Raw genomic sequence first — 27,804 nt, 5'->3', positions numbered from 1 at the left:
GTGATTTCTGCTGCTTGCGGTTTGCGAATAATGTTGGATGTCTGCCACAGAACGGAGAAAACATGAACACAAACAGCACTTAAATTCCTATCAGCCCCAGTTTAGGAGGCTGCTTCTGGGTGGCAGCGCAGGGGAGTTTAGCCTCTGTGGCCCCGCCAGTCCACGCCAGCAGCTGTCAAGGTACCATCTGCTGTGATTTTATTTTTAGTTTTAGTAGTATGCACATTTTCCCTCAAAGACTGAAATTAGTTAAATATTTGTTGCCGATCCTGCTGCTGCTGCAGAGGGTTTCCAGCATCACTGACCGGGGCCAGCTGGGGACCAGTGACCAGGTCTCCATGCATTAAATCCTGTCTACATGGACCAAAGTGCAGGTGCTGAGTCCCTCCTAACAGAGCAATTAGAGCATGCTGCCAAATGTCAGCATCACCCCAGCCTTCCCCAGTATATACACTTCTTCCTAAAGCCATCACAGTGGACGCACTCTGGATCCAAATGATTTATAGAGATAATACAAGTAGAAGACTTGGCAAAGTTTTCCAAGAGCAAATGCTGTCTAATACAGCATCTCGGTAGGGTTGCTTTGTCCAGCACAAATGAAGTAACCTTCTCATAATTGCTGTCGCTGTGCTTAAATTGATCTACCCAGGTACTCAAGACAAGCTGTGTTTCCCAGTTCCTTTTCACTTCCAAATGAAATTCAGTTTTAATTCGACCTGCTGCAATGCACGATATTTTCATACAGATATGGTTCCCCCGGTCTCCCTGGTGGTACCAGCAGCACTTGCACTGGAAGATTAATTCAGGTGGAGGCTAACCCTTGTGAATGACTATCTGCAACTAAAGATACACCTGCAAACCTTTTCATGCATCTAATCTCAAATGTATTCATCCTTTCCAGAGAGCCTGATAGAGGATGGGAAGAGTTGGTACACGCAACCCCAGCATCCCCACACAATCCCATGAACGTGCCGGTGTTGGTGGGTGAGATGCAGAGCCAGCAACTCCCCTCTGCGAGACAGAAATGGGGTGAGGCCGAGACCACCACCCAGTTCTGCACAGAGGCCTCACATCTCCTTTATCCGCAGATGTGTTTCTCAGTCCCAGCTACAAAGGTTGACTCCTGAGCTCAGCCTGTATGTATGACTCATGCTCTTAGCTCTAGAGGCTTTTAATTCAATCCCAGGTGTGCTAACCACTGGCCATCATCACCAATACATGCGAAACGGCTATATTAATTTAGTTACAACATACGAAGGTAGAAGAGAGTCATTTCTCAGTAATGAATCACAGTCATGGAGATTTGAACATGGGGATTGGGAAGGAAATTGAAGTCAGGTTTCCTGTATGGCTCATTCTCCAGCCCAGCGTAGACTCAGACAGAAGAGATATTTTTTTGTTGTTCATTAATAACAGGGGCAGATCAAGCACCCCTTCCTGTCAACCGTACCCCAGCTTGGATGGCGGTGACCACACGATGCCATTCAAGATTGGTGTTGGAAGCTCCCCAGCTGCTGTTCTGCAGTGCCTATAGCACTGGTCTGTTTTTTGTCACGCACATAAAGCGTGTGCTACTGACTTCAGAAGTATTTAGGCACAAACCTAAGGACTTTGGTGACCTAAAGGCTCATTACAAAACATGCAACTCTGAAAAGGAAGTTGGCATCCTAAATGAAACACCATGGGTCCAGCCTGGCCATCGCAGAGAAGGCTCTTCAGGAGCCCTGATGCAGGAGGAATAAGGACATACCCGAGCAGCTAGTTACCTTTATAAGAACAATTTATTGCTTTTTCTAGACCTCTGAATAATGAGCAATACAGTAATCTTATTAAAAAGGACTTCAAGGGCATGACCAGCTGCCTTCAGTGTCAAGCATGACAGCCCTTGGAAGTGCTTAGTCACACTTTGACTCCCGTTATTATTTTCCAAGCCTGTATTTAAGTCAGACAGAAATGTGGCTCTTCATCACCCACTGCTATATGCCAGCATGTTTAACCATAACCATCCCACAACAGCAGAAGGGCAGGTATTGCGTCTTCTTTCATTAATGCAAAAGACATGGGCTGACAAAATTGTCTCAAGGTTTAACATTATTGTTGCCTTCAAAACACCTATTCCCAGGGCCAGCTTTTGCACTGATGTCCCTCTGATACTATCCTGAAAAGATTACTAACTACCTTTACTAACTACTAACTGCCTTTACTAACTACCACAGGACTCTGGAGCTGTAGGGACCAATAAAGCAGAGACATCTCTGGGGAGTAAACACAGGGTAAGGCAGAAAAGAAAGAGGAGAGAAAAACTCTTGAACATGCCACTGAAGGATGACAATTCCTTTTCTAGATAGTGTCACTTAGTCCTAGCCAAGGGCTATTCTTTTGATCTAACAAGGCTGAAGATGTAGGAATGAAGCCAACAGATCTGGGAAATTACAGTCCTAGAAAGGGGGAAGAAGGCACTAGATTAACACACCCAAAATGGAGGGGTAGGTATGAGAAGGGCTCGTATTATATTCGTAAGTAACAGGTAAGACTTTGGTGTCACTGTATGTTTAGAGTCTGTACTGGGTAAATCCCCTCTACTCTGAAGGGTTTTGTTGCGCCAGCAACTAAAGGGAGGGAAAGGAAGAAAAAAGAAGGGGGAAGGGAGGGAAGAGGGGAAAAGAGATAGCCTAATTAATATGAAAGCCCAGAAAATCAGAAAAGGGGAAAAGTAAACTGAAAGAACTACTGGAAGAACTACTGGAGTTTTGAAAAAAAAAATTTTATATATATATATATATAAAAATACAGCAGCAAGTTCTCAAAAATATAAAAAATAATAGCTTTCAAATTAGTGTTTTCACAGCTGCAGGCTGCAGAGTTTATTTCTTGCAGTATGAAACCTAATGATGTGATAAAAAAAAAATCTGAAATCTCTTCCACCCAGCCCTAGACAGACTGACAGCCCTAGAGATCAATGTCCATTATTAACTTGCTGACTTCATGCACAGCAAGGCAGAGCATGAACTTCTCTGGTTCTCTTCAAATTTGACTTAATCGGATCACCTACAGGATGAGAGGATAATTTAGCATGCAGGTCCAGCCACATCTTCATTGCACCCCTGAGCCTAGAACAAAGACTCTGGTTAGAAGGATGTGGACATCTAAGCAGTGAGATGCCCTGAGTCTATCTGTCCACGTCTTGAAACCCTCTGATCACACAGGAGAGGGCAACCGATCCACTCACTATTGATCTGAACTGCCTCCAAGGTTGTGGCTTAGAAGTGAAATGCCCGTGTCAGACTCTTTTTGAAGGAATCCTAATGAGACATCAAAGGGAAAGGACCACGTGGGCCACACTTCTGCCTCCAAACCATTCTCCTTAGGGATTTAATCTAACCCTACGGAAGGCAATAGGAGTTTTCCATAATTTCAGTTGGCGCAGTATCAAATCTGTGTGGTCAGAGGTGGGGTGGGGTCACAGAGCACAGGTGATACTTTTCTCCCCCTGGTCATCACTCAGAAACCTTGTCCTTACACAGACACATCCTCCACCAAAGTCTCCTACTGGAGTTCTCCTCTAGAAAATTAACAAAGGCCTTGGTTTTCTTAAAAAATTGGGCTTTAAAAAGAATTTAAGCCATCGTATGAAAATTCACAGAATTTAGTTTGCTAAAGTAACTAGAAGAGCTATGAATAGTTTAAACCGTCATTTAGAGGGGATGAGACGGTGGTTTAGAAACTCATTTCTCAAAGGAGGAAAGAAGCAGCTCTGTCACCCCGGCAGTGAGAGAGCCAGGGACACTTTTACCCTTTAGCTCCAACACCCCCTCCCCCGTGGTTTTGGTCTCCAGCTGCCCAAACAGATCTGCCAGCAGAAGTCTCCTGCAAGCCCCAGCTTTGCCTGCGTGGCCCCTGTGCATCAGTCAGTCCCTGCAGACCCTCTGGTCCCACCTCCGGCAGCAACTTGTTTGAACCTATTAAGCACGTTGTCAGAGTAATGAGGCAGGAGTTGTCCGTACTGCCGCCGAATCCATTATCTCGCACAATATCAGGAGTGAAAAAATGGCTGCTGGGTTTTTTAATGGTCTGGCAGAAGCCTTGTCGATAACAATTCTTTACTTGGGTTTGCTGGAAATTACAGCCATCTCCTCTGTTCAACTCCATTTCTCAGCCTCTTACAATTCTGTGGGAAATAGTTTTGAAACAGCTTCTCTGGCTTTAGGAAAAAAGAATAAGGAAAAAAAAGCAAATTTGTCAGTGTTGAACATGCCTTTCTCTCTCTTAAGCAGCAGTAAATGAGACTCTCTGGTTTCTTATCTCTCAGTCTCCCGCGTTAATATTTAGGAGTCGCTACTAGCAAGGCTGTCTCTGGTTCTCAGTTACGGCTTTGGATTTATTCTACTGATCCCAGTGCACTTCTGGATCCCTGACAGCAACTTACACGTGTCTCATCAGCGCCCGGTGACACAAAGTAATCTCAAAGAGATGAGCAGCTGAAATCCTGCTTCTATCATGTTTCCACCGAGCTGAAGTCAGCACGGCATCAGCAAGTCCTTCTCCCCCGTGGTACCTTCCCCAGGTCCCACGCTGGGCCACACAATGCTCCAGAAGCCTCTTGATGTCACGCGTAATTGCCTAAAATCCCCTGCTGTAGCTGAGCCTGTGTTGGGCTCCTTCCCTGCTGCAAGAGTTTTCTGTGTCACTGTTAGCAACTTTTTTTCCAATGTTATGCTGCTCTTTAAAAAAACAGGGACCCTAGCTATGAACTGCTGGTTTGTTTAGTGCAAAACCAGTCTCAGCTGAAGCCCATATGAAGTTTTCAGGTGCTGGAGACTCAGCTGGTTTGAATCTGTGCTCTTCCTTTGACTTCAGTGGACCCATGCCATATTACACCAAGTGCAGCTCTGCTTTTGGGTTTTTAACACATTTCTCCTCTAGAAGTTGTGCTGGCCGTCTCCCGAGAGGAGATTTTTCTTGCAAGATGTCCCTTACTTTGTGCTTCAGGGAGAAATAATCTCTGCCCTCTATTATTTTAATGACATCCAATACTGTTGTAGGCACCTCCCACCACAAATGGAAAGAGCTGGACTCTCTCTCTCACACCTTAAAAGCTTCAGACAGGCAGTAAAGAAAACTGTCAGGTACAGCTGTTACCGTAAGCGGTGCATCAGTGAGGTGGCCCAGTCATTTGGAGAGGGCAGGGATCTGAGGGGGAGGGATGGCCAAACTCAAACATGGCACCTGCGTTGCAGGTTTAGGTGGTGTGAAGAACAGTGTTGCTTTAGAACTGGCAGAGAGAAGACAAAAAGTCCTGCATCATCCATCTCAGCCAACCGTGCAGCATGAGGTATTCTTCTATTCAAGAAGCAGCAATGAACCAGGAGGAGCAGTCTGAGAGTGGAGTGCCTACAAAACGTCCACCTAGAAATGTTAATGCCATCCATAGGATCCAGGGAAGTCACTGATTGGAAGTAATGTGAGAAGAGGATGAATTTCTGTATGGCTCCAGTGAAAAACAGAAAATGGAGAAGGCAAAACCCATGCTGGCGGAATGGCCAGGAAAGGCACGAGAGGACTGGGAGAGCAGTGTCTTGGGGAAGGCCTGGAGGCAAGGAGTATAGGACACATTAAAAAAGCTACTTGGAGAGAGGCATTGCATTGCAAAGGTCATTAGCTGATGCTGTGTGCCTGCCATAGTGAGGAGAAGCATTCAAAAGGTGGCAAGTGGTGGAAGGTAGGAATGGGGCCCCAGAAGAGGGGGAGGAAACCCCGTCCCTGGAAACATTCAAGGTCAGGCTGGACCTGGTTGCTCGAGCAACCTGATCTGGTTGAAGATGACCCTGCTCACTGCAGGGGGGTTGGACTAGATGACCTTTGGAGGTCCCTTCCAACCCAAACTATTCTATGATTCTAACAGGGCAAGGGAGCGGTGATGGGGAAGGGATTTGGCACAGAAAGCACAGACGGAGACATTTGTTCAGTGAGAAAATCTCAGCCAATGCTTAGGAAGCAAAGAGGAACCACCTCCAGGAGAAACGCAGTCTAGAAAACAACAAAATAACTGCCTCCAAATCAAATAGCTTTCAGAGAGAGTATGAATGACAGGACTCAACAAAAGGTTGATTTTTGTATTAATAAGTTCACCTCGTTTTAAGCTCCCAGGCTAAAACACCAGCTAATTCAAGGCCTGTCAAACCCCCTCTCCTGTCCTCCAGCTGGCAGGCTGAACACAAGGCAGTTGAATGCCATCTCAGCCCACGCAAAGCAAAAAAGTGCCAAAGACCATTTACTGTCTGTGGACTTCTGAACTTTAACCATCTTTTAAGCTCAACACAGTCAGCCTCTCTAATTTTAAAACTAGTTACCACACGGCAGAGAAAGCTTGGGAACTCTTTGCCTCATCTTGTATTCTGTGTTTCTTCCTGAGCTGCTTCCTCAGATAGGGGCAGACACCTCATGGGTGAACTGTCCCATCAACTTCCAGGCATTACGTCCTGGATCCCAGTTCTCTTCTTAACAGGGTTAAACTCAGACCATTATTAGGCAAACTGAATCCAACACGCACATGTTGCCAGACAAATTGAATTTGCTTTCACTCAGTTAATTAGGATAAGCTTCCATTCTCACATCAACTGTTTTGCATTCACATGCAGGCATGGTCTCCTCTTCTGCTTCCTGCAATTGCCAGCATAAGGCCAGCAGATTTTCAGACATACACCTCGTGGCTTTTCCGTGGCTGATTCAGACCCACCTCCTGGTTCTCACAAGACTCTTTCTAGACTTTGATATCTAACACCTGCCAGAGAGGGCATCTGAGTTGTCATCGTCACATCCCAGCCTTTAAAAAAAAAAAAAAAAAACACAAAGCAAAACAAAAGAAAAAGCAAGAAAGAAGAAAGACAGAAAGCTGTTGAAGAAGACAACATCATTCTTCTATCACCTTGTCCCAAACAAGCAGATAGCTTCGACACTCTTGTAGGCCAGCACAGATTAGCTCAGGAAATCGGAAACAAGCAATGGGCTAGAGAGCATCCCTACCAGGACTTGGTGGTGCTGTGGTTGCTAGCTAATCAAAAGAGAAAGCTTTTTCTGTGCTCTTGTGCCCCATCTCAGTAGCAGGGACAGTCACACATACTTGTCTTTCAATGAGCTTCACTATATTCTCATGCAAAGAGCCACATAAACATTATTATTTTATTATTATTATTATCCAAAGGTTCCTGTTTGCTGGATCCCAAGGCAGACACAAAGAGTGATTGGTCAAAGAGGGGAGCTCAGGTCAGAATGAACACTTTCCTTTCTCAAATTTTAAACATCACATCAAATCTTCACCTTTTTCTCCCCATTCTCCCCTACATGTTCCGTGGACCTGAAGTTCAATGTTATTTCTTTCAGCTGCACAAAGATCTGCAGAATAAGGCCATATTCCCTCATCTACCCTCATCAACTTAGCCCGCTTCTTTTAAGATAGATGCAAACACACAGGAGCCTAAAGCGCTGCAAAAGCTGAATCTTAATCAGAGATATTTGGTTATACCAAGGTCCCAAGAACATCCTTACCTAGCGGCAACCTTTGTCTTTCAACTCCTCTTCCATGTGTTTTCCTTTGAATCTGTTAAGTCCATGCAGCTTCTTAATCAAATCACCAAAAATGTGTTGAACAAAATAATCAGCTTGTGATTACATTTTAAGGGATAAATAGCACATGACCAGCATTAATCACTCAGTACACCCTGGGTGGGTGGCTGATTCCCAAGGACTTTCAAGAAAATGTAGAAAGTGCTATATTTTTCCTTGAATGCAGTAGCCTTCAACCGAATCAAATGGAATTTTTTTCTTACATCTAATTTGTTAACACTGCCGATCTCAGAATAGAATTGACAATGCCACTAATAACAACATTTTAAAGTTATTATCCTCACTGAAGTCCTAAAGGATTTTATTAGAGCTAATGCAATTCACCTAGACTGTAATGATAAAAATGCACTTTTCAAATCATCTTACAGGCGTATCATTGCCATTACTGTACTTACCGGTTTCCTTAAATACCAAAATGTATCAAGGAGGAGAAAGAGATTGTTTTAGCAGTTACATTTCCCGCAAAATATTGTATTAACCATGATCTAGCATGCCTCTAGGATCTATGGATTTAAAACTGGGGAGACAAAAGCAGGAAATGTCAGGGGGGTATTGCAAACTAGTTGGTGATCAATCCTGGCTGAAGACATGACAACTTTGTCTTTGGAACTTTGGCAACTTTGGAACGTTTTTGTTCACATACTACAGAAAATCCCAGCCCCCACTGCATTTTGTTGTGTTGTGCTCACCGCTTGTCCCATTATGCAATGGAGTTTTAAGAAGTGCACCCTACAGATTGTGACTGCTTTACTAATATTCTCATCAAGCCAAAGTGTTCAGTTGTTGCAGCGCAGTGGGTGGAGGGGGGATATAATCTTTAAAAATAGATCCTCAAGTCTTTTCTTAGATTGCAAAAAATTTCTTAAAAAAAAAAAAAGAAATCCAAGCTACCACACACTCCCCCGTTCGTCTGAAAGTGATTTGTTGGCAAGAATAGAAGTTTGGTTTCCAAGGTACAGTGAAAGAGCATAGAGACGGCCTGAGGTATGGGATAAATATGCCATATTTCTCAGTTACACAAGGTGCTGTAGCTAAGGGGAGATGCAGAGGGGGTACCAGGATGAAGCCACTTGCCAAAAATGCCCGAGAGCATTTGTATGTAGTGCCTTGTGTTTGAAAGTGGAGTACAGGTGTGACTCACCCTGCCGAGACGTGTGCCAGCCGCTCTGCAGCTTATGAACGAGACATTGCAAGGCTAAGAAATCCTTTACGGCTTGCTCAGTCAAAATCCATGTGCCAGCTGCCCCTTGCATGGGGACAGGCTTCCTCCAGCTTTCACGGAGGAAGCCAGTCACGCTTGCATTGCTCGTGGTCCTTCAACGGACCCAAAAGCTGCAGGATTTTTTGGTAGCGCTGGTGCTTTTGCTGTAAAAATCAGTTTTTAGAGAGCTGCAGTCCTGCAAGGTCCTTTGACAGGCCATTGTCCCTCACTGCCTGCAGAAATGCAGCCAAAGGTACCAAGGGACAGCCTTCAGCAGGGACGGCTGCCACGCAAACCTTGGATGAGGGGAGGGACGGTGAAAAGTTGGGTGTAGTTAAATGAAACTCAGAGCCTTGGGGTGGCTGTGCCCTACAGAGCCCCTTGCAAGAGAAGGTGGATTTAATTCCACTTTGCAGAGACCAAACCTGATGGTTCTGAGGCTCCTGCTGAGCCTGGGGCAAATCACTAGATGTTATGAGAGAAGGGTTTGGATGAGCAGCCATTTCCCATACTGAGATGCTTTGTGGGGGTCATGGCCCATGGTGGGACGGGTTTCACAAAGACAGGAGCCTTCTCAGGGCTATTTTCCATTGAGATGCCTGTTCTGCTCAACCTGCAGACCAGAGGCTCTCAGATGGATGACAATCCACTCTTCAGGTGCTGGGGTCAGGCCTGCCTGGCCTCCCTATTGCAGCTTGGTCTTTGCCATTTCTCCATACAAGGTCCTCCTCTTTGCTCCTGTGGGCCCAAAGGGTTCTGGTACCCAACTGCAAAGGGGACATCATCACTCCAGACGGCAGGTGGAGATAAACCAGACCATGAACAAGCCAAAAAGGTTATGTGAGAAAATGACACAGGTGCTGGAGAGGAGGTAGCAGTGTCCTTCAGGCTGCCATGCCCGGAATAGCCTTGGGAGGGCTCCAGCATGTGAAGTAAAGTCCAGATTGACTGTGTTGATCATTATTTCATGCAGCATGGAAAGGTTCAGTTTGTGACCCAGATTTCCTTGCCAAGTCCTTTCTCCAGACACTGTTTTTAGCATAAAATAATTGCTTCATCTATCAGTCAATCAGCCTCACTGATGTTGAACCCTTACCCTTACTGGGATATTGCCCGCAAACTGATACACAACGGAGGGTAATGGCCACTTCATTTCATCTCAACTTTTCATCTTCAGCAAGAAGAGACCTCAGCTCTCCCTTGTCCAGAGAAGCCCCTCATCCCACATTTCCCACATCGCAACCCGTGTGAGCTTCTGCTCAAGCTAGTGATGATGTGAAGGCCAGCCACAGGCAAGGAGATGTCCAGGATACACCACAGAGAAAGTACCCAGAAGACACTTATATATACATATTTCCTTCCCCTGTGGTAACCACAAGTACCTTTGCATTCCTGTTTTACCCCATAAGTCATGGAACTTTTGCTTTTTCCAGGTAGGCCCAGCTGGAAGCATCTACAACCTTCCATTATGGGGTGGAGAAAGACACCAGCTTTCTGTTTGTCTGTGCTGAGTGTGTCCTTACAGCCTGTGGGAGTGGTGGGGCGAAGGATGAATAGGATGAAAGAAAACAAGACCCAGACATATCCTTATCTGAATAGCCTACAGTGCACCCAAAGCTTCTTGCAGGTTATTTTGAATTGCACCCTTGTAAGTCAATTGTGTAAGTCAATGGAAAAAAAAAAAAGACATGAGACATCAAAAGACTTTCTGTGTCTCCACCTAAAATCATAGCCCAGAAGTCCCCCAGCTCAGTGATGCCCTAGCCAGAGAGGGCCTAACCCAGACACTTCCCGGTTGGACTGGGCCATCCATCCCACAAGTTCGGAGCTGCTCCTGCCCCAGTATCTGAGCCCTGGCCCTGCCAGAGACCCAGCACTGGTGCAGGGAGGTACAGAAGCTCCTTGCAGGGTCACTTTTTGGAGCAGGGTCAGAGCAGCCCTAACGCACTGCCTTGGGGAAGGCAGGTATAACCCATTCCTGGGTGCGTGCCATAGCCCCTGTTACACCCTGGGCTTCCCCTCCCTCCAGCCCCACAAATCAGCTTTGTCTTGCATAGGATTCAGCTTCTAGAGAAAAACTGGTGGAAGCCCATCACCTGGGGCTTTGGGCTTAGGCTGCCTGCCAGGTCTCTTCTGAGCAGCTTAAGGCCAGCTACATCCCACAAAGGCCCACATCTCTCCACATGCCATGTAGGTGCTGTTTTATTTGCTCCTCCCTTCCCCACCTCTCTCTCTGGCTCCTCATTTCAAATTATTTTAAAATATTCCACCCATTTGTCCCCCTCCTGTTAGTGTTACCGTAAGCTATGCTATCCAATGCTCCCCCTTGCATCCTCTTCAGAACTGAGGAATCTAGGCCATGTCTTATCAGGAGCTGGCAGTACCAGCCCAAGCTGGGACTAGACAAAACTAAAACTGCTATAGCTGCACACCTACACATACACCAAAGTGGGGGGGGGTTGACTAAAAGTCAACCACTTTACGCTGTAAAAATTTGTAGCCCCTCTGAGCCCATTGAGCTCTCCTATACAGCATCAGGCTGCACAATGGTGATCTCCTCCTTGAGCAGTGATGCCTCTCAAGGTTACTCCTTGAGGTTGAGAAACCCCTTACCCGGCATCTGATATCTAGAATGAGGTAAGCGATATTTTGCATTGGGCCTAAAAGTATATTGTATGCTAGTGACATTTATATATATTCAGCTATAGCTTAATTATTAGAAGTGTAGTAAGTAGTAGAGTGTTTCACTGTTGTTTAAATCACTGTCTAAATCATTGTCTAATCACCATCTAAATTATCATTTAAATCAACATTTAAATCATTGTCAAATCATTGTTAAATCACTGTTTAACTAACATTCAATTATTGCTTAATAATCATTTGATTACCATTTGATTTTCATTCAGTCATCAATTAATTACCATTTGATCATCATTTGATGATTAATAAAACCCTTTTAGTTAACCCCATAATGATGACTTCTCTTAATAATTCTCCTGCAGCAGAAGTCTCAACCACAAGGTGAGGGGACACATTAAGCAAAGCAGCTATGGCACATTCAGCCCTAAAACCCCCAACCGTCCCCAAAGGTCACCATGCTGTTACACCACACTCCCTATGGAGCAGGGTCCTCCATTGAAGCTGAGCTGGAAATGTATACGATTCACAACACAGATAGCATCTAACGGTTGGGTTATTTTCCTTTAATAAACCTTTCCTGAACCGAACTATTTTTCCTTTCTGTGTCCCCACCTCTCATCCTGCTTCCGCAAATGAAGGCATTTCCTATTGCAGCCACGGGAACGCTCCACCACTGCACCGAAATTTCCTACAGCCTTCCCAGCATTTGCCCTCTGAAATGCCTGAATATGTAGGAAGGCTTTCATAAAGCTGAATCGCTCGCAGAAAAACTAGGAGCAGAGATCAGCAAGATGTTGAAAAGTCAACCAACACATAGTTGGGTCGGCTTTTCTCCTTGTTCCCTGCCAGCATTTAGTGTAACCTCTGGAGAGCGGGGAGTGGAGGTGGAAAGGGGGGGCAACGTTGTGTTAAAGCAATGGTCTGTCTCCCCCCGACTCAGCAATCACAAGTTTCATAAGCTATGGGCTTTTGTTTGAAATTCCTGATTTCTCTGGCATGTTTATTGATTTGTGCAGCTGATGTATTGGGTAGGTTGAATAGTTTATTAGCTTTCAGGAGAGTTACAGTGCATCCTGATTATGTAATTCAGGTTTTTGTCACGGAACTATACTAGGTTTGAGTATTAAACCATCTATTTTCTTTTTTCTTTTTTTTTTCCCCCAATAGGTATGAACATGGGTTATTCCTGGGTGGAGGAACATTATTGCTGCAAGCCTGAACTGTGCTTTCTATCTCACCTGGAGCATGGGGAAAAGCTGCAGCTCTGGTGACGTGGTAGGTGCTGTCATTTGTGTTTCACTTGCTGGAAAGGTCCCACCCAAGCCCCGTTTGTACGCAGCGAGCGTGGGTCCCTGCTGTAAAGAGATAAGGGGGTAATGGATGACACAGGGGGGTTCAGTGGCACCGCAGGACTGGCAGTGCCCGCCTGGCCCATCGAAGGGCTGCGGGACCTGGCTGGAGGGATCACTGCAGACAGATTTCAGGCTGTGCTGTACAGCTCCTGGGGGGAAGCAGCAGCACTGCACTTCAGCGGAATTTTTTTTATTTGATTTGACTTTTTCTTGCCCGTAAAAGATTGCTGCAAACACTGAGCTTTTAAATTAAAGGGAGTTAATGAAAGTGTACCTGTGATAACTATTACCGGATCCCTTGTACATTCAATAGTCGCATTAAGATGATTTCTTATTATCTCTAAATCCATTCCAGAGGCATGTTCTCGCTGTTACAGCCCTCCTGTGCACCATCACAGGTGCGGGTTTGCTGCCCAGCATGGCAGAAAAAAAAAAGGCCAACCGTGTTGCTACAGCCCTGACCTGGCTTTTTTTTTTTTTTTTTCCCTGAGACAGATGAGCTGGGGCTTACCAGGAACCCTGCTCAACATTTTCCTCGGATAAAGCGTGTTCGTGTATCCACATCCCCTGGGCATTCTTAATGCAAATGGAGACTTCGCCTAAAATGAGAGATCTTTTTTTTGTTATAAGAATAGCAATGCAGCTTTCGGCTGAGAGTGTGCCGCCTTGTACGAAATGGTATCAAACAAGACAAAAATGGAATATTGTGTTGGTGTAGCCAAGGCTGCTGCAACCACTTCAGTCCCCGTAGTCGATTAAGCAGAGTTTACTAGCAAGGCAGACCGTCCAAAATATATTTGGTGCATTGTCAGTCACAGGTAGCCCATGAAATATGCATTTTCATACAGCAGCCGCTTCATTTCAATTGAACCAGGCATCCATCCCTGAGCTCTTCTCTCTGATACAGCTGGGGGATTTTGCCACTGTTTTGGTTTTGGTTTATTTATCTCACACATCCAGTTACTAGTCACAAGGTGGGTCACAAGCCAGAGGCCAGATCCGTGTCTCCCAGCTCTGCTCTGTCAGAGTGACAAATGAACGGCCACTAATTGTTCCTACCGGAAAGGAGATGCTGAGGAGGCACAGAAAACCCTCTCCACTTCTCACTGCCACCGTCTGCTATGGAGGGGGTGGCCCGATCCTGATTCATCGATTGTTGCCAATTGACATTGCTTGGTTTTGGGGTGGGGGGATAGTTCTTTACCGAGAGGGTGGTCAAACACTGGAACAGGCTTCCTAGAGAGGTGGTCGATACCCCAAGCCTGCCAGTGTTTAAGAGGCATTTGGACAATGCCCTTAATAACATGCTCTAACTTTTGGTCAGCCCTGAATCGGTCAGGCAGTTGGACCAGATGATCGTTGTAGGTCCCTTCCAACTGAAATAGTCTATTCTATTCTATTCTATTCTATTCTATTCTATTCTATTCTATTCTATTCTATTCTATTCTATATTGCTTTTGTTGGACCCACAAGCACAAGGTGCACAAGGTTCACAAGGTGAGGGAAGGGCACATGGCTGGGCAACATTCTCCCTTGCTCGAGTCATTGGGGTTGGTACACACTGCAGCTGTCACTGCAGTGTCACCTGAAAACAGTCAGGAGTCATCTTTATATCTTCAGGTGGAAGTGAGAAATAGAGCTGCTGAAGTGTTTCCTCTTGGGAAAGACTGCACAGTAAAAATAAACTTTGGGTCAAGCTAAGTGAGGCCGTATCTACACGTGTGAGGCTGTTGCCTCGCACTCCTGGGCTCTGCAGGGTGGTCTGAGGAACATTGTCCTCCTAGGCAGTCTGAATCAGCCCCCGGGTCCCACCCACCTGGACACTAGCAATATTTGGGATGTCCCACATATGGCAGAGAGACGGAGACCACCACCACTGCTTCGGCTAAGCACCACGCTGCCATGGAGCTGGGGGGGGGCCTGTGCCAATCTGCAGCGCTAGGACCTGATGTGCCCTTTAGTGTTTGGAAGAGGAGCTGGGAAGAGTGTTTGGAAGAGGAGCTCGGCACATCACCAGTGCCGAGCAGGGAGACGTGGCATTCAGTGAAGCTTAACTTCTTGCTGCACGGCAGCACTTCGTATTCAGTATTTTACTGTAGCGCTGGAACTGCTTATAAAGATGTTGTCACTAAGCAACAAAACAAGGATTTTGCAGGAGATAGTAAGGTGATACTAAATCTCCTTTCCTCCTCCCTCCTCTCCAATGCACCAAGGTCACCAGAACCAGTCTTGTCTGTGTGGTGGTTGGGAACCAGTGAGAGGACTGATAAATAAGGGAAGAGAGGAAAACAATATCGTGGGCTAATTCAAACCAGATGGTCTGAAGGGAGAGCCCAGTCAGGCAGGGCTTTTATTCTCCTCCCAGTGCCTAACCTTGAAATAAGGCAGGCAGCAGATCAGGGCAGGAGGTGGACAAGCCTTGAGCAGGTGAAGGATGCACTTGAAAACAGAGAGGAGGACTTCATCCGCAGCACAGACCCCGGGACTCTCTCTGACTACTCCAAACACAGAAACCAAGGGTTAGGTCAAATGGACAAAATGGTACGGTCTAGTTGCAGAAAAGTGACACAAAGAAGAGTGAGGGATTACAAAATAAATAAATCTGATGGCAGAAAAAATTCCCTGAAACTGAAACTCTAAAGAGGCAGGGGTAAAAAGAGGTTTGGAGCCGAGCCTTACAACAGACCGGTAAGCAAGGCTGATGTGATGCAGGGGCTTTTTCAGTTTTGAATGCAGACGTCTGCCTAGTCTGTGATCTGTGCCCGACATCGTTGCTCTTTGCATTGCCACCAGAAGAACCAGCCAATGTCCCCAGCGCAATGAGCAGAGGCAAGCTAAACCCCAGTAACGGTGATGGGTGGCACATTTCCATTAGCGTCCTATGTGTGCAAACAGATAGAGCATCACCTCCCAGCTGCCAAAACACTGCCGCCTTATCTACAGTGCAGCAAGGAGTGCGGGGAAAAGAGAGAGGGAAAATATGACCGCGCTCATTCGGTTCCTCTCAGCTGAGGGTCTCATCAGAGCAGGTTTGCACAAAGCCAAGATAAAGCTGCAGCAGGTTTCCCTCTTCCCCTGGACATTTTACACTGGTGGTCCCCAGGAGACCTGTATTTCCCCATCATGTGGCTCCTTGCTGACATATCGCGTGATGCCCTGCTCGCCTGGAAGGTCACTGTGCACCTGGCCGATGGCGTGCATAGCAAAAAGGAAAAATACTGGGAATGAGCCGCAGTCCTGGTATTTGTAGCACAGCAGCGCTGAAGAGCCCACGTACAAACCTGGCCCCAGTGGAACTGCACCCTGGATGGGGAGGGAAAGGGTTTTGCTCTAGCCCACCTCCAAAGAAATGAGGCTCCTGTTCTCCTCATGCTGTTTGCATGCAGAGCTGTCTCCCTGGGTCCTTTTAAACTTTTAAATGCATTAGCTAACTTCATCCGCATTTGACAGGACAGGGCAGAGGGATTTATCTCACCCGAATGCCGTGGTCTGGTAAGTGGATGTCTCCATCTCAACAAGTCACCTTGGCCTCTCTTCATAGCCACTGGCAAAAAATAGGTATTTCAGGTTGGAAACATGACTTTTGTGATGCAGGGTGGATGTTTCCCCACAGAGCCCCTTTCTTCCTGTGGATTTCCTGGGGAGCACAGATGACTGCCCTGTATTACAATTACAATTGTAATTGTAATTACAATTACAGACTACAACAGCTCATCATGTGGCTCCTGTTCATATCTAGTGGTTTTCAATAAAGAGGCTTGTGTTAATAACATCACTGATCCCTCCTGTTGTTTCTCCCAACAGAGCTTGTGTGACCCCAAGCCCCCAATATGGACTGACCACAAGCTTTAGAAGACTTTATATATTTTATATATAAGATTTTATATTGAAACCAACAGCAGCAACATTTGGAGAGCTATACAAAAGGGCAAATCTGGTAGATTTACCCAATATTTCTATTGAAAATAATATCCCAAAGCGTTTGCATGTATTTTGTCTTACTTTTGTGCTAAATTTAAATGCTTATTAGCCAAGGGCTTTATTCTGACACCACATGGAAGTGGCTAATATCTATATACAATTCAAATACTACAGACCTGGGCCAGGTCCCTGCAATGCCCTCCTCAAGAGACTTGTAAAGACACAGCCCTGGCCAGGACTTCAGCCAAGTGTGGAAAGACAGGACCATCTTGTTTTTCTTCCACTAATAAAAAGAGTCTCAAGGGGCTCAGCTCTCCAAGGGAGTGAGAGTTGGGATGGGATGGGCAGGCTTTACACCATTACACCTTCATCCAGGTTTTTTTTTACACTGCAGATGCCATGGTAGGGAAGGAGAAACCTTTCACCTGGTCTGCCTTGTGCTGGGGCTCTGCAATGGTGGCATCTTCTCTGGTGGCATCTTCCATGTAAGCAAATGCCCACAGCTGGCTGTAGGGTTTATTTTAATGAATTAAATTATCCTGTTCAAGTCTCATTTCACAGCTCTTCTGCTCTGCTCTTTACTTACTTTACACTCACGTTACCTTTGCTCTTGTGCTTCCTCCAGGGATCTGCAGACACCCTGGCTGGCAAGGTGACATCCTTCTGCATCCCTGGAGCCCATACCTTCAACTGACACAAAACATATTTGCAGGCAGAGGGGAGCACATCCAAATGGCACACTCGTTCCATGAACCCTTTTTAATTCTCAGGAGCCTGTGGCCTCTCTCAAGCCAGAGGTGAGGGAAAGCACAATCATTATTAAACTGGTGATTTGAGAGGTATGTTAATTTTTTTTTAGGAAGAAAAAAGATGAAAGGGGAAAAGTTCCCTGTTTCACACTTCTTAAGGTCACACTTCATATTAAGATTGCATTTATAAAGAACATATAAATGCTTAATACATGTTTAAGTGATTGATGAATCATTTATTGTATATTGCTATTGAACTGTTGGTCTCTAGAGCTGTGACTTAACCATCTATAATACCTGCAGCTGCCATATATACAGCCATCGATAACGTTGGAACACAAAGTATTCGCGTGCATAACATGCTTACAACATCTAACATTTATAAATGCTTTATAAACAATTTATAAATGAAAACTTAATATACAGCGTAACCTATTTTTAATGTTCTGGCAGTTACATAACCCATTTGGCCTTGATTCATCTCAGTTAACTTCGGGCACCTTGCAGAGGTGTCTCTGGCTGGGGCCCTGTACCATTTCTCTCTGCATATCTACCCTCCTTTCCTCCCACTGCTTAATTACCCCTGTGCTGCCCTGAAGAGCCCTGCAAATGCGTCTGTGAGGGATGCTGCAACCTTGCAGGCTTCAACAGTCTGTGCAATGATCAAGCTGCACATCAATAACCCCCTCACACATGTGTACACACTAAAGGAAAACACTCCCCTGCCTTTTCTTTACCCTTTTCAAGCCAAATCCATTGCATGGATCCATTCAGCCTGGCGTGGCCACGCAAAGAGGTGAATCAGGCAAAGGGATGGGGAAGGAATGGCATCTGTGCTCTGGATCTGAGCCGTCGGGAAAGGAGGTGGTAGGAGGATGCCTAAACTGGACCGTGGCATCACTTCAGCCATCGACCTGGACCGTTCTGTAAGAATATGGGCAGACTTTGGATAGCAAAGGGCCCTGTTTCTGTCACAGATTAGCGATGACATCCTCATAGCCATTAACAAGATGCTCATTGTTAAACTGTTTCAATAGTTGGCCTGATTTCTTTCTGGCAGTGTCTACGTTGTTTTGTTCAAACTGAATACATGCTGAAAAGGGGCTGAAATCGCCCTTCTTCAGTCATGATATCGGAGTACATTGGGCCATTACGAATTCTTCTCTTCAGAGGATCCAGCGCTCCCTCGTCACTAAAGTGACGTGTTTCCTCATTGTTAACATACGCCTTCCCTTATGCCAAGTAATTTCTGAGCAGTTCCTGGGGAGTTTTCCTGTGGATGTGGACATGGGGAGGCTGTGAGGACGTCAGCACAGACTGTGCTGGTACCAGCCCTTGGAAGAGGAACACTTGGAAGATCAGCTGCAAGCAGGAGGTGGTTGAGCACCGTCTCACCTCGTACGCAGCTACTGGGCACAGCCTTTGGGTATAACATGATTTCCCAAGGAAGTCTATGCATATGATTTATGCCTTCAAGGTTCATCACTGTGGTTGGTATAGATATACACTGAGCACATACTGGCCTGGAAGGATCTTCTGCACTCCCAGACTTGTATGTATCTATACCTCACGTATTAAAATGACAGTGCCAGATTTTGATGAGATGTATTTTCCTTGTACCAGGGTTCCTGGGAGCCACTGGTGATGGCCCATGCAACGTAATGGGACAGGGGCCTCAATCTCAAATTCGCGGGCTCAGAAGCAGATTGTGCATCTGGCCACAGGTTTAGCAAGTTCCCCGGGCAGATGTGTGACTGAATTAGCTGTAATTAGTGGGTCTATTAATGTGCTTAACATTAGGCACATGCTTAGATATGTTGCTGAACCAGGACACAGGGACAATAAGTAATCAATATATATTAAATGACATGTCATCTACATACAGCACAAGTCCCATTGGTGTCATGGAATTGATGCATCATGAATGTAGTAGCCTAAGTATCACTCCAACAAGCAACACCAGATAGTAATAGAATAGACAAGGTCCTGTTCAACTGAAATATCTCAAGATGCTTTTAAGAGAGGATATGAGAGCCAAACTCCAGTTTAACAACTGAAATTAGGTTTGAAGCAATTTTTTTCCCCAGTAGATGACCAAAGTGTTAGGAGGGCTCTGATGGAGATGCAGAGGAAGGAGGGAGAAAAAGAAAGGGACATGTTGATCCTTTCTGTTGGGACCAACCAAAGAAAAGCAGAAAAGCAGGGAGTGGAAGAGCTGGTGGGAAGGATGAGGTGCGAAAGAGAGAAATGAGAAACCAAGAGCTAAAAAGATGCTGGACAACCCAAGGACCTTGACCTAAGCCCCAGAATGGTCTAACCTGCAGAAGTAAACATGTATCATTGAACACTGGACATGAAAATTGTCCAGACCTGCGTGTCTTCTGTATTAAGGAAAGAGCATTAGTGTTTACAAGCCTCTGTAAAGCATGTACCTGTAGGAAAACCTTCAAATCCCATCTGTGCCCAAACAGCTGAATTGCAAGCCCAGAGCTCTAGAAGGCACGAATAACATCCCGGGGAGTTGGCAGACAGCACTGTTGTAGTGTGTGTAGTGCGAGTAGGATGGATGCATAGTCCCACTTCAGTGAGAGACAAAGTGCCCACACCCAGGAAGGGAGCCAGAGGATCCAAGGAAGGGAGAGTGCAGCTGGGTCTCACTAAGGAAAGCTTAAGAGCTTCTAGATCGGGAACCCAAACACAGGAGCCTCAGGACTGTTTGACAGAAGGAGCTCAAACAAGGCTGGACATTAGATGGTGCACACAAAACAAATGCTTCCAGTCAGTCTTCCCAGATATACCACCTCCATAAGTGGTCCTCCTTCCAGCCTTTGAGCTGTTTCCATAAAGGATGGAAAGGATCATAGAATCATAGGATCACAGAATCATAGAATCATAGAATGGTTTGGGTTGGAAGGGACCTCTGAAGGTCATCTAGTCCAACCCCTCTGCAATGAGCAGGGACATCTTCAACTAGATCAGGTTGCTCAGAGCCCCGTCCAGCCTGACCTTGAATGTTTCCAGGGATGGGGCATCCACCACCTCTCTGGGCAACCTATTCCAGTGCTTCACCACCCTCACTGTCAATAATGGGATGCTGAGGCATAAGTAACCTTTCACGTGAGCGCATCTCCCTCCCCTCAGCTGACAGTTAATGGACACTGACACAGGAACCACACTATGGAGCATACATCTTTCATCAGCTCTGAGTTCATCTAGGAAGAGAAAGTTTGAGTGAAGCTGAAATTTCAGTTCCAGGGTCAAATACATTCTTTCAGAGACAGAATGCAGCATCAAGAGATATGTTATTATTACCAGTAAAAACACACAAGAACACTATCAAGAATTATAGATAGAAGAGACAGGCAGAGGTGTAAATAACACAAGATAAGTATTTATTCAGACAGTTAAATTTACACAACTTATGCTTCTCCAATGCATACATATATTGGACCAACGTCTGCTCTCAGCAATGGTGATTTAAATTAGGAATGATTTAATTAAACCAAGTGGGATCATATCAGATTTACATCTGTGTAACAATGCACAGTTTGGCTCATCATGTTCAAAATAATAGCTGGGTGGTTCGGGGAAATAAAAACAAGTTTTCGGTTCCAGAAAAGGAGAGCGGATCAGAAAAGTATCATCCTTTCTTCAAGCACTGCAAGGACCAATCCTGACAGCAATCCCAGTGATGCAGTATTCTCATTTCAAGTACCTTCCCCTCACCGCTCTCCAAATTACGCTGACACTTAAATATTGTCCTTCTGGACAAGTCACAAATGATCCCCAGAAGGAAGAATTTCTTGTGTTTCATCTCTCTCACCAAGACAAGTAGAAGTGTGAGAAAATTGGGAAAGATACCATAAATGCCAAAAGCAACTAAGCATCAAAGTTGACAAGGGACAGAGTGGTCTACTATATAATGAACAGATAGAACATTAAGGGTCTGTTCACACATAAGAACTTATATTTATGAGCACATATGGCAGATTTATAATGGCATATTGGAAACCTAGGAAATATGCAGCTTGCTTTTGTTATAATAAAACCTGTTCCCATTCCAACAGCTTCAGCAGGCTGTGGATGAGGATCCTTTATAAGTAAAGGGCACAGGAGTGTTGCATCCCAGTATAGGCTTCACAGAACAATATCCTCTCAGAGAACGCTCTCAAAAATAAACTCAGAAATGATCCCTTAGCTGGGTAAGCTGAAGCAGCCTGACTGCAACAGCATCTGTTTCACAATATTTTTGTTTCAAATGCAATGTGGTCCTTACAAAGCGTTAGCTGTATTCCTAGCACCTGCAGATTACCTGCTGGGAATACTGAGTAAAACCCAACTTGGATTTCACTGCAACAGTGTTGTGTAACATAGTACAGAGACACATGTCAAAAGCAAGCTTTTATGGAGAAGATTAACTGGTTTAATTCCTGCTTTCCCAGGATCCTACTTTTCTGTGTATATGCCTATGTAGTGACAGAGAATTCCGCTTCATGGCACAAACTGGTCAACCGAGCTCCACTAACGCAAAAAACATGTCCAACTCAGCTGCTTGTACCCTCTTTCCACGGGTGTCTCTGGCCCAGAACCACCGTGCAAGTCTAAGGAACAGTTTTCTTACTGGACATTGTGTGCTGGCAGCTGACAGAGCAGTACACCATTGCAAGTCAATCTTCAGTCGGTCTCAGATTTCCATCAGTTTAAGACTGAAGACTTCCACTCTGGCATTCAAAGCTGTATACAGAGCCACAGCTCAAGAGCAAACACTGATAACTGCCACAATACAGTTTTTTAGAGATAATACCCTGCATACACTGGAAATATAACTATCATGCTATAGCTATAGTTCCCTCAGATTAGAAATATATTTAGGATGAATACATTACAGTCATTTGCAAACATGCAATGAATTGAGTTTTGAGCATTGTCATTCCTATGGAAAACACCAGTCACTTCTAAAAATACAACTGGGCATGGTGCAGAGAGCCAGAATAAGCTATCTGGGCTAGTGCTCCACAGCATGAGCAGGACGGACCAGGTCAGGCATGAAGTAGTGTGCCCACAGTTGGATGAAGCCTAAACAAACAAAAAATTGTCAAAGAGGTTGTGCATGTAGATTTAGCACATATAAAGCTAACGGGAGCGCCCCTGCCACATCTTGGTGTATCCACCCCCAAAAGTATACTACCACCAAGTTTAAGAACTGCAGGCTGTAAATTTAAGAAAAGATTGAGACAGGTTTGAAACATATGGTCCATGAAATAATATATTAATCATACAGCTAAGACATCTCCCTGCTTTACATGGGGTAAATGCAGGTCTCTTTATACAAAAACATTATTCTGAAAGACAACAGGCTAAATTTTCAGTACATTCATCAACTACTTTTATGGTCAGGAATTTGATGGCCTTAATTGCCTAATAATTAAACTTAATCATTCTAAAAAAAAGAAGGAAAAAAACAACCACATAATCAAGCCCAGTCTATTAGCATGAAAAATCTGATCAGAAGAGTTTGCAAAAACTCATGCAAAGTGATATTAATGACCAGCTGATTAATTCTGGTGACTCCTTAAGTGTCTGCAAACGTTTAAAGCGACTGTGATTGTATAAAACACAACTGTGAAAGCCCAAATTCATAGGCAAGCCTGAAGCAACCCAAAAGTTGGCTTATTTCCTTTCTCAAGGACAAAACTCTTTAGTATTTCATTGCCTTCTTTCATTTCTTGTTCATAGATCTACCAAACTAAAGGCAGTGACTTTACCAGGAGCAAGTGGCACTGGGCTCAGGGGAGGAAGAGAATAACTGGAGGCACATTTGCTATTCTTACTTTCAGTAACACAGGAAAAAGCATCACAACTGCTATTTAATACCAAAGACACCAAATACTCAGCAAACAAGTGAAAAAGAACAAGCCTGTGAACAAATCTAAGAGAGAACTACACCTCAAGGGTACGTGCCATGGGTCCAGTGTAAGCCAGGAGGAATGTCATACAGATATACAACTCTTGTTGAAAAATGCTAAAACAGGATTATTCACGTTGGAATTGAGACCTTCAAACACATGGTTAAATTCAGCCCTCTTAAATTCAGCCCTCAAGACCTTTTCAAACCCACTGATATCAATAGAGTATATGAAAGTATAATGCATATATTAGCAGTTTCAAAGGCTTTTTGGAAACAGAGGAAAACTCTAGCATAGTTATAATCTCTCTCTCTCTCTCTCTCTCTCTGAAATTAGCTAAAGCAGCTGCCCGTATGACTATCAGCCAATTCAGAAAGTGTTCAGCTGTTCCTGCAAAGTAGGGACTGTGGCCTGGGGTTGGACAGAAACAAGCGGGGGTCAAGCAGACGATGTGCCAAGCTTTTCTGTGCACTGTGGTTAATCAAATAGCACACAGTACATTTACAGCTTAGTTTGGACCATAGGCTCCATAGCACGGATGTGGACACTAGGAAGGCAGAACCAGGAGAGAGGCAGCTCTCTGCTGCAGTTGTCTTCATGGAATTTGATATTCAGGTAGAAATCGCCTGTGTAGAGAAAGAGAAGTGCTCCAAAGTACACAGAGTCTTTGGTCGGCTTCACCTGGAAAAGAGAACGTGATAATCAGTATAATTAAACCAGCAACAAAACAAAATAATTGCACTTTGCAATTCAGTAGCTCCTTCAAATGATCTCAAAGTACTCTAGATTCACATCTCAATGTTGCCTTCACACAAAAAGGAGTAAAGATCTTGTCCCTATTCTAGCAATGGTAAAACTGGAGCATTGAAAATTAAATCCTGTATTATTCTCTCATGCAGCAAAGCTGTGGCACAGCTCAAACCAGAATACAGATCTTCAGGAGTCACTGATTCCAAAACAGAGTTGGTTTAAGGCAGAGGTCTCCCAAAGTCTTTCCTTAGACTGCATTTATCAACATCTAAATTAAAGGTCTAAATCATGTCTCTGAACTCATGTTAAACACATGGTTAAACACCATTTAACAACTTAGCAATAACTAAGTTCATCCCCACTGATTATTCAGACACCATCTGACTGCAAATTCTAATCTGGAATCTTTAATACTCACTATCACTGAAATAATTAAGTTTAGCAAGAAACATCCCATGAAAAGTAGCCACCCTGATTTGTCCGAATTAAATACCAAGTTCACACTGTTTCTACATTTATATATCTTTCTTCATCACAAAACCATTTACGATCCATATCTTTGCAACAAATAATATCTTTCAGTCCATCATTTCAGCAAGACACTTAAGTAATTTCTAACTTTAACAATCCCACGACTGTTCAGCATGTGATAAAGTTTGAATTAATATCTGCTTCCACAAGATGTTAAATCCAGTTTCAGGGTGCCTAGAATTGGGTTAAAGTTGCTGCAGATGCAAAACATGGAATCAGCACAAAGCCATTCCATTGGATGGAATTTATTGAAAAAATTGTGAAAAGGCAACTTCATCCCAGCACAAAAGACCCAATAAAGGGCACCTGATGCTCCTCGGTACTGGTCTTCCCTCAGCCAAGACCGTCTTACCAGTTCCTTTCTGCTCTCTGGACCCTGAAACCATCAACTGAAGATATACTCATGGGGTCATCCCTACTTTCATGGGCAGGCCTTTGCCCATATAGTCTCTTTTTTACTTGAATACTCATTGGTAACGGGTCTTTTTTTGGTCATCTCCAAACACCTCAGTGTTCATCATGTTACAGAGTCCAGCGTTAATTCCAAATGACAGCACGACATAGCACTGGTCAGCCAAGCCAAGACCCAAGCCCAACCACAACAGAAACTCTGGTGTTGGATCCAGAAGCACTGAGCCGTCCAGATGTGCTGGACTTGATTGAATTTGGGGAGAGAAAACATTTGCAAGGGACATCACTAGGAACCAACGGAACATTACTACCTGGAACAGTGAAGGGATGAGGCTAAGGCTCGAGACAGGTTATCAGGATTCTTGCCCACTATAAAAAATGTGGTCATATAGTAAACTGGGACATCAACAATGGGATATTAACTGGGAAAATATCTATGGACACCCTTTGCTGAAGGGCATCTTGCCATTGCATAGGAAGACCAGAACAAGGATGATGACTAGACCATGGTGGGGGAGAGCGGGGAGATGAACCACTAGAAAAAGTTTCCAGGGGTGTGGGGCACCTCAAGAATATGCCAGAGCGCTGAAAATTGCCTGCCACTACCTCCAGTGAGGAAGGTTCTCTGTAGCTTTCAGATGTGAGGGGAATGAGCTGTTTGTTTCTGTTTTCTCCTATTCTAGGGGTTTTTTTACCTTCATTGCTGGGTCCTTTAGCCAATACAGTCCTGCCTGTACCCTGTACAGGCCCTGGGGTATCAGACTTCTTTGTTGAACCTCCCTAAATTGCTGCTCCTGCACAGGGGCCTGGCTGTTCACAAGCAGCAACATCACCAGAGCTGGCAGAGCCCAGGCTCCCTTTGGCTTTGGTGCTGAGCACTTTTGCTGACATTCAGCAAACTTGTATCAGCGTCGTATCATCCACGTGAGTGATCAGAGCAGCCACAGCTGTTCTCCTGACCCCTGTCCTTGGCATCTCCCCTCCTCGCTGGGTACAAGTTCTTGCCCTCTAGCATTGCGTCTGGACATGCAGAACAACATCAAGCAGTCTCCCCTCTTGCTTCCTTCCCTTCCTCCCGGGGCTGCCTGCCTTATTTCCACCTCACTGGAACTGATGCAGACTTGCATACAGAGGAGGACAGAGGCAGGAACTAATGCAAGCAACGGGTGAAGGCAAACAGCAAATGAAGCCTCCTCAGGACCCATACCTTTTTCAAGCTCCCAGTCCATTTTTCCTAATCTAGCTGTGCCATGAAGAAATATCTGTAACAGCATTGACTGGAGCCCTTGACAAGCAGGAAAGGGGCTTCAGGCACATCAGCGTCAACACAGTCTTTTCACTCATTTGATGTTCTGCCTACATGCCTACATGGTTGCTCATTCCTCCTGCCTTTACATAATGCACAGGTCTCTGCACAGTCATCAGTTTCTCATCACAAGCGAGAAGAGCCAGCAAGGCAGGTGGTGGTATGTGTCCAGTTCTGACTGTAGCCCATCTCCCTGTGTGCAGCACGCACAGACCAGACAACAACGTTCATGCTTTGGGGACTATCCACACCTGTATGACCACTTGTACAACCACCACTCTAATCAACACTTGTAGTTTGGGGAAGAAACAGGGAAGCAAAAGTAGCTTGAAACCTTTGCTTTGAAACAGCTTTGAAACTGTTGAGATGCAAGTGGCTCTGCAGAAGTTACAACAAGCTGCTTCCAAAATAGTAACTATGGCAAGTAAGGCTGCCTCTCTAGTGGGGCTGCCTACAAACATTCCCAGAAGACCACAAGTACATCAGCAGCAGTCAGAACAGTAGAGGGCCAGATCCAACCCAACGGGTATACAGGGCACAGGACTAATTCTGAGGTTAAACAACCTACATTTAGGTGTCTCTCCGCACACAGGGTATCCAAGCTCCTACTACAGTAAGAAGACATCTAGTCAATGCAGCCAGTGGAGCAAACACAGAATGGTCTACCTGGCCAGCCTATAGAGTCAGGATACAGTTGCCTAAACACAGGCACCTCATGACACTGGGATGAACTAAGGCACTGAGACATCTGCACAGGGCTGGCAGGATTTACAGGACGATTTACAGAAGGGTTTCTGGCAGTAGGCCAGGCAGGATACCCATAGCACCTAAATGATGGTAGACACCTACTTTTAGGCAACTGAATCTCACCCCTGGTGTCTATGTTAGCGTAAACCAGGTTCTACCGGCTGAAAACTCCATCTCCATTGACTAATGGGAGCTTAGCTGGCCAGCATCCGTGGTAACACCTACTCATTCAGATGTCTCAGTCTGGAGCTGAATCCACCCAAATGTCTGTAAAGTGGATGTCCACATCTGAGCCAGCTGTTCAACACAAGGATTCATCTGATCATCTGAACTAATTACTACTTATTCATACTGCTGTAGCACTTAGGGAGCTCAGTTGGAGATTAGGGCTAGTGCCAGGTACTGTTCGCTGCCCCAAAGAGTTTACAGTGCGAGTAAAACAGTGCCAAGAAAACTAATTTGTTCCAGATGGGCCACAGAGGACCTGCCAGAAGTGAGCAAATGTTCATCATAGCTTCTGAGCTGATTCAAAATGACCATCTACTAATGAATTTCTCCTCATCTCCCACTACCAATCACTTGAGCTAGTGCATGATAACACATGCAGGAAAAAACCTGCTTGAGAATAGTAACGGCAAAAGCAGGAACAACAAGGAAAGATGAATCG

General features: G+C 45.0%; 1 protein-coding gene across 2 annotated transcripts in view; it reads right to left on the bottom strand.

The window, feature by feature from the left end:
* Positions 1 to 20,855: 20,855 nt before the first annotated feature.
* The window catches only part of TRAPPC9 (trafficking protein particle complex subunit 9), a 549,779-nt gene continuing 542,830 nt past the window's right edge, over positions 20,856 to 27,804 (bottom strand). For both annotated transcript variants that reach the window (XM_076329044.1, XM_076329045.1), the window contains one exon: positions 20,856 to 24,073. In XM_076329044.1, coding sequence (XP_076185159.1) covers positions 23,894 to 24,073 — 180 coding nt within the window. In that variant the 3' untranslated portion in view covers positions 20,856 to 23,893. The remainder of the gene's footprint in view (positions 24,074 to 27,804) is intronic.

This window comes from Aptenodytes patagonicus, chromosome 2 (assembly GCF_965638725.1).
Source record: "Aptenodytes patagonicus chromosome 2, bAptPat1.pri.cur, whole genome shotgun sequence".
Classification (NCBI taxonomy): Eukaryota; Metazoa; Chordata; class Aves; order Sphenisciformes; family Spheniscidae; genus Aptenodytes; species Aptenodytes patagonicus.
The sequence above is the reverse complement of the archived record's forward strand: the minus strand, read 5'-3'. Positions and strand labels throughout refer to the sequence as shown.